This window comes from Sardina pilchardus, chromosome 3 (genome assembly GCF_963854185.1).
Source record: "Sardina pilchardus chromosome 3, fSarPil1.1, whole genome shotgun sequence".
NCBI classification, from domain to species: domain Eukaryota; kingdom Metazoa; phylum Chordata; class Actinopteri; order Clupeiformes; family Clupeidae; genus Sardina; species Sardina pilchardus.
This window is the reverse complement of record NC_084996.1, coordinates 29,991,326-30,003,565: the sequence shown is the minus strand read 5'-3', so window position 1 is coordinate 30,003,565 and position 12,240 is coordinate 29,991,326. Positions and strand designations below refer to the sequence as shown.

The window sequence follows — 12,240 nt, the reverse complement described above, 5'->3', positions numbered from 1 at the left end:
TTACTATGAAAGGTTTACAACTGTATTCTGCTTCCACAAGGAAACCAATAAGCGCTGAGGACACTGTAGTACACGGAAGATTTCGTGGTCTTCCCGGTAATATTGTCCAATACCAATGCACCATAAACCTATGTCTCGCTGGTAAAATCAAGTAGACCAATGAAACAGGGTTACAGTTCACAGTATTGTCCTGTGATTGGTTATCCGTTTCGACATTGCTGAGCGCAACACCAATTGGGACATGAGGGTGTTTCGACTCACCCAATAGACATTGAGGACGTGCTTTCTTTGCTTATAAATGACAAGGTGACAGCCTGGAAGGTACATTCACTGACTGCAGCTGCTAAATTGAGCCTTCTGTCTCTGGGTCTGTTTGTACTGTACTAATAGGTAGGTTATCTTCGATATTTATAGTTAAGTAATGTTTGAATCCATATGGCATGCATGGGATCTATAGAAGCAAGCAATTTGGTTAACGTGTCTCTTGATTAACGTTACAGAGAGACGTGGACGGTCATTCAATGACTGCTCAAGCTAACTTTGTATAGCTAGCCTGTTAGCAGTCACTTTGAAATGAATGAATTAGCGTTAGCATACAACTTAGCTTACTAACAACGCATTATGGACAGACAACTCGTTTTCTTGGTTCTTGGTCTGTGGTATTACGTGTCATACATTTAATGTTAATAAGCTAATGTTATCGCTAATAGGCTATTTGCCATGTAACGTTACCTAATGTACCTAAGGTTAGCTGTGATTAGCGCACTCTGAGCAACATTTCTGCAAAATGTCTGACTTGAGTCCAAATTTGGGCCTGACGAACCAAAGCACTGCTAACAGTCACGTTGGTAACGTTACAATATTAATTCGGTAAACGAGGATACGCTAGTCAATAGTAATCTTTAAATAAATCTAAATTGGATTGGAACGTTATAATCTGCACTAACGTTAACGTTATGGTTATCCAGTATTCGTGACCTTCACATTGTGGGACTTGTTGGCCAGCGTTAGCAGTCTGGCTTACACGTTAGCAAGCCAACTACCATGCTAACAGAGGTTAGCTGACGTTAGAGAGCAAATAAGAAAGAACGTTGTAGGTGAGTGGTTCTGCAACCTTGTGTCCAGTTAACATTGGTCCAAATTCGCTATGTGATTTTCTGTATACTGCACTACTACAACATAATACGTTAGTATGCAAAACTGGCTACGCAGAGGTGCAGTTGGCGTTAACGTAGCGTAACTTACTTCACCTGTTCAGAAGGTTGTACAAATGGCGTCGTCTTGACTTGCAAAGTTACAATGATTAAAATACGTGTTAACATTCGGGTAAAACCATTAAGGAACCTTACTGGAAACAGTGATGCTGTCTTTTGTGGATGTCAATCTTTGTTCAGATAGTGAATGGTTGAATTAACATTTACGCTGTCGCTTGTGATGGACGTAACGTTTAAGTTGACAGCACAATTGGATTAGTTTACTGACATTGAAATGCGCCCAACGTTAACAGTTTACTCTGGATTAGTCGACTCGGCAATCAAAGTAGTCAGATATGAAGCTAGGTAGACGCTGCCATTACGGTTTTACTAAATGTCACGGGGTAGGGTGCAGTGCAACAGACGTGATTGTCCACTGCTGTAGCCGTGACATTCAACCAGAAGTGGATGCCACTTATCTCTCTAAACTGAGGCTGGCGCGTAAATATGGTGTCTTGGCTGACGTTACCCCATTCATTGGAAGTGCAGAAATGCTTGTTTTGTACATGGCCTCCCTGAGGACCTTTGAGGTTCAGTTTTTGGTCTGCATATCAAGTTAGATTTAGTTTGTTATCTTGCTTTCCTGACCAACCTGATGTCACCTTTTTGTAATCTGAACCTTGTATGGCCTAATCAAATCCGACATTGTGTACACCCGATGTAGTCTACTGTATTGGTCAATCTTGACTGTTTGTCATGCATTGAAGATCGTATGGTCATGCAGTACATTGCATTTTTTCTTTAAGAATATGTAGACTGATTGCAAAAATGGTGTTCATAGTTCTTATTTTCTTTAAGGTATCTTAAGCTTTGTTATCCAGCCATCTTTCATATAATGTAGTCTAAATCCTATAGTAAATTTACTGATCAAAGAAATGTCTTGACTTAAACTGTTATTGGTACAAATTACAGGATTAATATAGATTGTTCTTTTAACCTCTTCATCCTTCTGTGTTCTCCCCTCACAGACATCCACCATGTACGCCTGTGCTAAGTTTGTCACCTCACCTGCTGTGGTATGTATTCAGCCTGGCAGACAAATGTTTCAAAGTTCAGAGGTTGAATAGCAACAGTACAGCTCAATCCTCACACTCCAGCTGGGAGATTCTTTTGAAAAGTAGGTGGTGGGCAGCAGAATGTTTAAATGGTCAAGGGTGTTGTCCACTTAAAGTTTTTTTTTTTTTTCCCATATATGTTTCCCAAGGTCAGAGAGTGCTGTTGGTAAAATAAGAGAGAAAAAATAGTTCTACCTAGCTTGAGTTGCTGCAACCAACAGTTAGAGCAGCCAGGCAGCTACAGTGCTACTATCTGGAGGCTAATTATGCCAGAGAAACAGATATACATGTACACATACATACATATACTTGGTCCTCTCCTTTAATGAAAATGTATAAACCATAATAAGTTGAATGTTGGAACAGCTTTGGCTTCACCGCCACATTCAGTTTCAGTATAGCTGAAAACAAGGTCATCTGACATCCATGACATTAATGTTAAGGAAGTAAGGAATTTAAAGCAATATAGTTTTAATAGTTCAGGATGGGACGAGTTGGGTCCGCCATATGGTTCCTATTGAAAATGACCTCATGAGTTCACAAAGATTCAATTTGGTTTAGGCTATGGATGTAACTTGCCTATGGCTAGAAAAGTAGTTTTCAAACTTAAGTTGAAAATCCCATTGAAACAGCTTGACTCTTCAAAGGTATTAACTGATTTTACTAGAGTTTGAAAGAGTTTTAATGGCTGAAAGTAAGATGTGTGACAGATTTGATTTGATGTAATGTTGATGACCTGTTATCCGTTTGCAGCTGCGCGGTGGGTCCAGAGTGTTGGCCCGGCCTGTGTCTGTGTCCATGTTCAACAGACCTGAGGCAAGAGGCGAGCAGGTGAGTGTCTCATCGTAACTAACGTAACCCTAACCCTAACTGCACCCTCTAAGGTCTTTCTAGATCATTCTGGTTACACAAATATATTCTACTTGCTTTCATTGTGTTTGGATGGGTGATTGACCCCTTTTGTGTGAGATGACCTCTGGAGCATGTGTGAGGGTGAGGGGCCCAATGTCGGCTGAGGCTACTTCCGACCTTGGGTTGTATGAGACAATGGCCGCGTTTCCCAGATTCGATAAGAAGCTCTGAAGTGCTACTAAGAGTGTTCTTAGAACGTTCTTGGCGCGCTCCTGAGAAGTTCTTAATTTAGCACTTAACTTAGCACTTAAGAGCTTCTTAACGAATCTGGGGAACCCGGCCAATATTGTTATTCAGTATTAGAAAATGAATAAAGTAAAATGTACAGCATTGGGCTCTGGACTGACTGACGTGCGACTGTCTGTCTACAGCAGGCACTGTTGCCAATGAGTGACTCCTCCATGGTGAGCGTGGCACGCAGCTTCCAGACCAGTGCTGTGTCCAGAGACATCGACACAGCCGCCAAGTTCATTGGTGCCGGAGCAGCCACCGTGGGAGTGGCCGGGTCAGGGGCTGGTATTGGAACAGTGTTCGGCAGCCTCATCATTGGCTATGCCAGGTATGGAACCTCAACTGGTTTACGTGTCACTTAAATTACTCAGATTATTTTTTATCTATGTGCTGTAATCTAGCCAATATTAAATATACATAGGGACTGTATCAGTTCAAGACAATATTTGATATGTATGTATTTATCGACAGTCATAACTCTCTTGATCTCCAGTTATTGTAATCAGTGAAATACATTGATAATATCTTTGCCTAGAGCATGGAATGCCTCTCAAAATCAAACATGCCCTAAGGAACCCTTTTCACAGCATATAGCAGACATGACCACTTTAGATTACAATTCCACCAAATATTTCATAAGTGCACATGTCTGTGTACCAATGAGGTAATGCACCTTCACATGACATCAACCCGAAGTTACACTGTTATAATATTTTCCCCATTGTCCTGCATGTTAGAACACGTTATTTACCTATTGCCTTTGCGCCCCTTTAACTCTGTTAAAGCTTGAGTCGACTAGCAATCAATGATGTCAAACTCCCAAAAAGTTGTGGAGTAAAACGGATCAATTTAGTCATCAATTAAATGCTTGGACGAATTTGTTTGTTTTCACCACCACTATGACTGAATTACCAGAGGGTAACTAGAGGGCACGCAAAATGTAATGTTGAAGACATCTCGAAAGTAGATCATGTTGAGAGTGTAGATATCCATGCAGGCCAAATGCCATGCCATGCAACAATATGAAAGTTGGAGCTGCCAGAATGTTTCCCTTGCTAGGCTACATTCTGCCAACTTTCATGTTTTTGAAAAATGCTCCGTGCGGATGGCATGTCACGGTTCGGAGTGTGTGTGTTAGTCGTACGGTCCTACGGTTTATGTGACGATTCGTTTCCCTTTCGCGCGAGAGTAGGAGTGTGGAGTTAAGTGCTGCGCGCGAGTCTTTAGAAGTGCGAGAGACAAAGACTGGCCGGAGTTGCAGGATGCGCCAGCAGAACACCAAAGCACATTTATTTCCTTCAATGTTTTGTTAAAGAGCAATCACGTAGGCTCACATTCCAAGTTGCAGAATGGAAACTAATGCGTTAGCTTATGGCTAATGTCTATGAGAAATTCCATAGACATGATAACGGTTAGCATAATCAATAGTAGATATTTAGAGCGAACTTAAGTTCAACTGACTTAAAATAATCAAAGTCTAATGTTTTCTCTCCATATAACAATGTAACTGTAGGAAAAAACACCTATTAACTCATCAATGCCACAAAGTAGCTGCACAACATAAACATTAGGCCTGTGTGACAATGTGCCCACTAGTGATCATGTGACTTGCTCTGCTGCAGCCAGTGGCTTCTCTCACTTCTGTTGCACACCTATTTTTTTTTTTTATTTATGGTGTTTCAATGCATGATTTTGAGTGTGCCCCTCCCCCCTCTAAGTAGCCTACTTTAAATATTCGATAATGTAATTTTGCACATCGTCTAAACACGATAATATCGCAAACAATAGGCTATAGCCTATATTGCCCACCCCTGTTCTGGAGTGTTAAAGATTAAAAGAAAAAATAACAACAAGAGCCGTACCAAACCGAAAACCATGACCCTAAACCGTGATACGAACCGAACCGTAGCTTTTGTGAACCGTGCCACCCCTACTCTTTTGAAAGTAAAAGTTGCGACCCCCCTTTTCTAACGGGTCCTTCATGACACAAAAAAGGTTGAGAATCAATGGTCTGGAGCATTATCCCTATGACCGGAGATGAAACTTGTGTCTTTGCCAGTTGCTTGTCTGTAGAGATTATGGTTTAAACAGAGTTATAAAGTCCGTCTTCAGAAAGTAAGTCCTGACACAATTTTGTTCCAACCATTCACTTAATCAGTGGATTCTAATTAGCACAGCTATTAAGCCAAGTAGATCAGCTAATTAGTGGAATAACCTGTGGTAAGCGCACAGGTAGAACCAATACATGACAGGACTTATTTTCTGAAGCCAGACTTCTACATCCTGCTGTAGTCTCCAATTATAACAAGTCTATTCATGCAAAATCCTCAAAACGACCTATAATTGTACATTATCTCCCTCAACAATGGAATTCTTGCCTGTATCACACTTGAATATTAATTCGCCAAACTCGTAGCGAAGTTTAAATGAACTTTCACGTTGCATCCAAGCTGAAATACAGACGTGCAGAACATGGTAACATTGTAGCATACGACGGAGGTGGATTGTAGTTAATTGGATGCCATGTAGGCTATAAAATGGCGATCTTTCAAAGTTAACATTCATCAGAATCCTGGGATATGCCTGCTTGACAACGGGAGGGATAGAACTAACGACTGGCTTTTGGCCGTAGCAACAAGCCATTTAGAACTAGCGACTGGCCTTTGGCCATAGCAACCATCCATTTAGAACTAGTAACGGCAGTTTTGTCCTGCAAGTAGAAAGTTTATATGTGACGGAAAGTAGTTCCACAATCAAGACAGTTTTAGCGATGTTAACGTTTACATTGTAATAGGAAATGATCACTACACAAGTGGCAACGATGGAATAAATATACAGGTGATGAATACAAACGGGAGATAAGCGGGATAACGGCCTTCGAGGTCGACTGGTTCGATGGAAGTAATGTCTAGGCGGAGGCAACTCAGTTCTAGACCTCCACCTAGCCATTATTTCCATCGAACCGGTCACCTCGTCGGCCGTTATCCCTTACATAGCATGGGACATGTTAGGCAAGCACACCAAACTTTCTAAACATTTGTTAATTTAACACTAAGCTCTCTAGCTAATATTATGATGTATGTTATCTGTGACTAGTTCCATGCACGCAGTATTCAGATGACTATTGCTCTTGGTATTTGTGTGGTTATGATTATGATTCACTGATCATTGGCCTTTGTTTTTCTACTTGCAGAAACCCCTCCTTGAAACAGCAGCTCTTCTCTTACGCCATTCTGGGTTTCGCTCTGTCTGAGGCTATGGGTCTCTTCTGTCTCATGGTGGCTTTCCTCATTCTGTTCGCCATGTAAATTGGGCACTTCTGCAGCTTCCATCACCACCCCCTTTTTTTTCTTTTTTTTTTTTCTTTTTTTGTCCCCACGTCATGTCTCCCCCTCTCAGCACCCTCCCAAGGATCGGAACTCTTCTTTTTGACGTGCAGCTGACGTCACTGTGGCAACGCCATTCCATCAGATCTACTGCTAAAGTCCTATCTTTTTATGTTCCTTAATATTTTATTTTCTTTCTTTTTTTTCTTTTTCAAAAGTTTTATGTAAGATCTCACTCTGGTTTGGACAGTGTCTGAATAAATGATTGGGATAAATTTACTGTCTGTATGAACCTCTTTACATGCATCAGTGCTGGGGCCATGCAGACCAAACTGAGGCAATGGAGTGCACTGGCTATCAATAACCAATTATCGCCACCTACTGGCGACTTTATAGAACACAACATTGAAATGGTTTGCATACCAAATGGCCTCAAATTATCCATGGTCCAAGGCTCTCTGATTATCTTGTTAACTTGGAATATCAACATAATAACTAGATTTGCTATTTCTAGGTCATTTATGTACACTGCTCAAAACCATTAAGGGAACACTGTTTATAGGAGTATAGCATCAAGTCAGTCACACTTGTGGGACATTGATCTGGCTAGTTATGCAACAGAGGTGGTTGTGAATCAGGTTCACCTGCTTTGATGTCAACAACATTTACCACAGGTATACTAGAGGGCCAACTGTGAGGCGACACCCAAAAAAAAATGTTTTACAGGTGGTGGCAAATGGTAATTTTTCCATCTAAATCCTAAAACTGATTTTTCACTAGTTTTACATTTGGGTAGGGTCAGTGTTGCTACTGGTAGCATCAGCCAGTATCTGGAGCCTACAGAGGTTGCACAGAGAGTCCAACTCCTCCAGAATGGCACACCAATACATTCCATTGCAAGAAAGATTGCTGTGTCTCCCAGCATAGTCTCAAGAGCATGGAAGAGATTCCAGGAGACGGGCAGCTGCTCTAGGAGAACAGGGCAAGGTGGTACAAGGTCCTTAACCCAGTAGCAGGACCAGTATCGGCTCCTCTATGCAAGAGGGTACGGTAGGAGCGCAGCTAGAACCCTACAGAATGACCTCTAGCATGTCACTGGTGTGAATGTTTCTGGCCACGCTGTCAGAAACCGACTTCATGAAGGTGGCCTGAGGGCCCGATGGCCTCTAGAGCAGGGGTCTCAAATGAGCTGGGGGCCACTGTTGCCAACCTCATCTGAAAGGGGGGCTGCATCAGTGTTCAAAAATACCCTGAACAGCTGACTTGGCCTACTATTTCAACATCAAGTTGTGGGCTGGAACATGTTAGTAAACAATTGCTAATTCGCATTGTCACGAACCTGAGCTACAGTAGCTGACGAGTGTTAAAAAAATATAAAACGCCCAGATGCATATGCGCGGGCCCACTAACACTAAGCGTCGATTTCAGGCAGGGGGCCACAAAATATCGCTCCGCGGGCCGCAAGTTTGAGACCCCTGCTCACTGCCCAGCTCCGTGGAGCTCGATTGACATTTGCCATAGAATACAAAATTGGCAGTTCCTGGAGGATGAAGGAATTGATACCATAGACTGTCCCCCACACTTCCCTGACTTAAATGCAAGAGAACACCTCTCCGACATTATGTTTTGGCTCCATCCAACACCCTCCTTTCATTTTGTAACACATTAACCAGTGAGTCCATATCGGCGTAGATATCCAGCATGATGTATCTGATGTTGTTACCCGATAGTATATTCGTCTGTATTGGCAGACAGGTTTACAGTACTGCAATACTTTACGGTAAGGCAAAACACAAAAGTAGATATTAAATATTGGAAATTCCACTTTTTCAGACCTGGCCCTGTATGGTATTCTATGTACTTGACTATTGAGAGCCTGCCTGATATGAGCAATTGATAATGTGAATACCAGGCAATTGTAGGTAAATTAATTGTAGGGATGTGCAAAAGCATTAGCATTGCTTGTTCAACTGAGCAAAAAACTGTAAAGCCTGCTCCTGTGAGCCGCCGCACTTGATGACGTCCAAAGCCTGCTCTTGTCAGCCCCTGCACTTGATGTCCATCTGTCCATGCCTGGCATACACTAGCCTACACTTAATAATGGCGCTTTTGATTATCAGAACTCTCCTTGGAGGCCTGCTCAAGTGTGTAAATACACAGACTTTAATCAACAGTATAGCGATGGGCAGAGAGTCATCTATGCAGGATTTTTATAATCCCTTGCTGAGGATGTTACTCACTGATCCATTCAACATGCATGCGTGTCACTATGGCAAATGTCTCAGTTTATATATATTCTGGGTTACAGAAATGACCTAAAATGAGTTAAAACAACCCAATAAAAATGACCCAACCGGCTCAACCCAGCGTTTAGGTTGACAAAATAACCCAGCATTTTGTGTTATTTTATTTTTTCAAATATGGAATGCTATTTGTTCAGTTTGGTTGTTGAATGTATATTTACAGATGCTGTCAAATAAAAGGGAGAATTGTGTAGTCACCTATAAAATGGCATCAGGTTTAGGTTTGGTAGCCTGGCTATCAGGTATCACCAGCTATCTTTTAAGATTGAGCATTAGTCTGGCGTGTCGGCTCTGCATTTTATACTGTTCAAGAGGCGTGATAAACGGACATTGTTCAGATGGCTTCGCATTTGGATAGTCCTTCAACCAATCAGACCAACAAACGATAAGCCAGTTTGTGATTGGTCCCCACAGATTTGAAACAGAAGTAGGATAGACAAAATTGGAGGTTTCTAGCCTGAGCTACAGGACAAAATCAAATCGCTGGCAGATCAGGCTATAGGTTTACCCACTCTAGTTTTTTTGGCACCGTTTAGTTCATTTCAGGAATATAAAAAAGACAGCTGCCTGTGACTGGTGTGTGGAATTGAAGGCACTCCATGGATGTGTATTATTTCTATAGTTTATAATTATATAATTTTGTAAAAGTTTCAAACTCAGTTTCAGGTTCTGCCAAGCCATAGACTGCGCAGGAGAAGCACAGAAGATGGCCTGTGGTATCTGACACCATGATATTACCAGCAGATAGGCCTAAGTATGGTGAGTTTCAAGGTGGAGCCCTCACAGCATTGCACTGAAGCTTGATCACATCGCAAAATATCTAACACCTTAACCTCTGTGATGCTCTTCAAACTGTTCCTGTACAATTTGGAGGAGTGTTATCCATAAAACAAGGAATCTGTTTATGTGTGTCTGGTTGGTTTACAAACTGTTCATTCAATTAATTTCACACTTGGTGGTGGGCATAATGCCGAGGACCAGGACAAGTGAGGGCAGTGTGTCGAGTGGGAAATAGTTTGGATGTGAAATGCTAACAATAACATACTGTAACATTCAGGGAGTCTTAACCTCTCCAATGTGGTAACCAACTATGCAGTTTTGTCTGTGGACACATTTTGTAGGGTCTTATTAGCCTCTTTCATTAGCCTTATTGACTTTATATGAAATTTGCCACAGTAGTAATTCTGTTGGTTCAAAATTGGACAGCATTGACTGCCCGGTCACATGCTTGTTTATTTTTGTATTGCCAACTGATTCACATTGACTGGTAACACTTTTGTGCGACTCTTGTTTCTATGCGATTTGACTGGGCCCTAGCCCTACTCTCAGATCATTTTTGAGACACTTGCTCGCCACTGCTGAATGGAGCACCACGCATCTTTCTTTGGAGATGCACTGGTATCTTGGTCTTCTGCCATTATTTGGGCCTTCTCAAATGTGTTCTCTAAACTAAATTGCTCTCTCTTTGTCTCAGTCTTTGTATAAAACATGCAATTGCAAGATGATTATAATCACTTTGAACATCGTTGCAGAGTTTCCAGGCTCCCAGTGTGTATGGGACGTTTTCAGACCTTTTCCAATTTTCCACATTTTCTTATATTTCCAAGTAATTTTAAAAAGGACTGACTCACTCAATCTCATCAGTTTAATTTCTTATATACATTTCTTTTATATAAAAAATTTGAAACTGAAATATTCAGTTTACAACTGATACTGAACTGAAATATTCAATACAATTCCATTTAGTTTACTATTTAATGTTCAAACATTTCACTTGGTAGGCTACTTAGTTAAAATAGACCTCTGAAGTTCGCCTACAAAAAAGCCACCATCTTTGCCCAAATAAGGAGATCCGGTATCTTGAGATTTTTTCTATGGGAAAATAACATGGGGATTTTCAATAATCGCACCTGTTAAACACTCGCGGGGATGATGACATTTGAAATGCAGACGTTTTTCACTACACAGTTTTGTCCACTGCCTTCTAGTGGATACTGTGATCTTCGGCAGGTGAAGACGGCACACTTTGATCTTTGCTACCCCAAAGCTAACTTGCAATGCAACTTGCCATAGGCAGTTAGCTTCAATTAACTCCCGGATCTCCTTATATGGGCAAAGATGGCAGCTTTGGATCCTTTTTGTAGGCGAACTTCAGAGGTCTATGTCTTTGGTAGCATTGACAACCTCAGATTCAGACTCCTGTTACTGTCATTGTAAGAAAATACAACGAAATTCCATTGCACCAAGTGAGGATGGATTTCAAGCAATAAATAAATAAAATAAATCAATATTATTTGCCAATATTTTTATATATTATTAATTGCCAATAACTTGCCTTTCTTGGCAAGTGTGTACGTTTTCAAGTCACTTCTGTGTTTTCTTTGCCGTATGCTTTGGAGTTATTGTCTTGTTCAAAAATGTAAACTTTCGCCCCAGACGGAGACACATGATTGGTTTGTATTTTTCTGTATTTATCTTCCCCTCTATCCTGACGAGTCTCTCAGTCCGTGTTGCAGAAAGTAATTCTCCACAGCATGACACTGCCTCCACTGTTTGTCTAAAGATGGTAATGAGGTGACGCTCAGTGCCTGGTCTCCTCTACACGTGTCTATTGGGAATTGTGGCCAAATAGTTTCATCAGAGCAGAGGGGTTTTTTTTTTCTTCTTGAGGTCTGGGGTTTGTTTGGGTACTTTATGGTAAACTTGCAGTAATTGTCCTGTCCATTTTAGAGAGGAATGGCCTCCATACCATCCATCCAGTCTACAATAAAACTCTGAATCATGGAGTCCTTATGGCTGTCTCTCCACAAAGGCCTGATCATCGCTGATATTCTGGAATACCAGACTAGCTTAGGTGTCCCTTAAACAGAATTACAAAAGGTATTTCTCATCTCTCGGATATAACACTGAAACAGCTAGGCTGGCCTTGGTAGGACACCATAAAGGAAATTACCCTTATTGGGTAGGCCTACTGGTGCCAGTAAGTAAGCACTGAAAATTGTACAGAGTTAAAGAAATCTTTATTAAGGAAGGCTATTAAGGATTTTTTTTAACCATAATTACTTCATCACTATGTGTAGGTTTACAGCCATTGATTGAAGTCTATTCATCATATAGCCTAGTGATCCAAAGCATCCAAATGATTAGTTAATTAATGTTT

At 41.1% G+C, this 12,240-nt stretch overlaps 1 protein-coding gene across 2 annotated transcripts; it reads left to right on the top strand.

Moving 5' to 3' along the window:
• The first annotated feature begins 271 nt into the window (after positions 1–271).
• On the top strand, positions 272–7,056 carry atp5mc1 (ATP synthase membrane subunit c locus 1). 2 transcript variants are annotated; one of them, XM_062532767.1, is made up of 5 exons: positions 272–390; positions 2,222–2,269; positions 3,062–3,139; positions 3,595–3,779; positions 6,645–7,056. In XM_062532767.1, the coding sequence occupies exons 2-5, from the start codon at positions 2,231–2,233 to the stop codon at positions 6,757–6,759; spliced, it is 417 nt and encodes a 138-aa protein (XP_062388751.1). In that variant the 5' UTR covers positions 272–390; positions 2,222–2,230; the 3' UTR covers positions 6,760–7,056. The 2 variants fall into 2 exon arrangements, with proteins under 2 accessions (XP_062388751.1, XP_062388750.1); XM_062532766.1 differs by having other exon boundaries at positions 3,592–3,779.
• Positions 7,057–12,240: the final 5,184 nt, after the last annotated feature.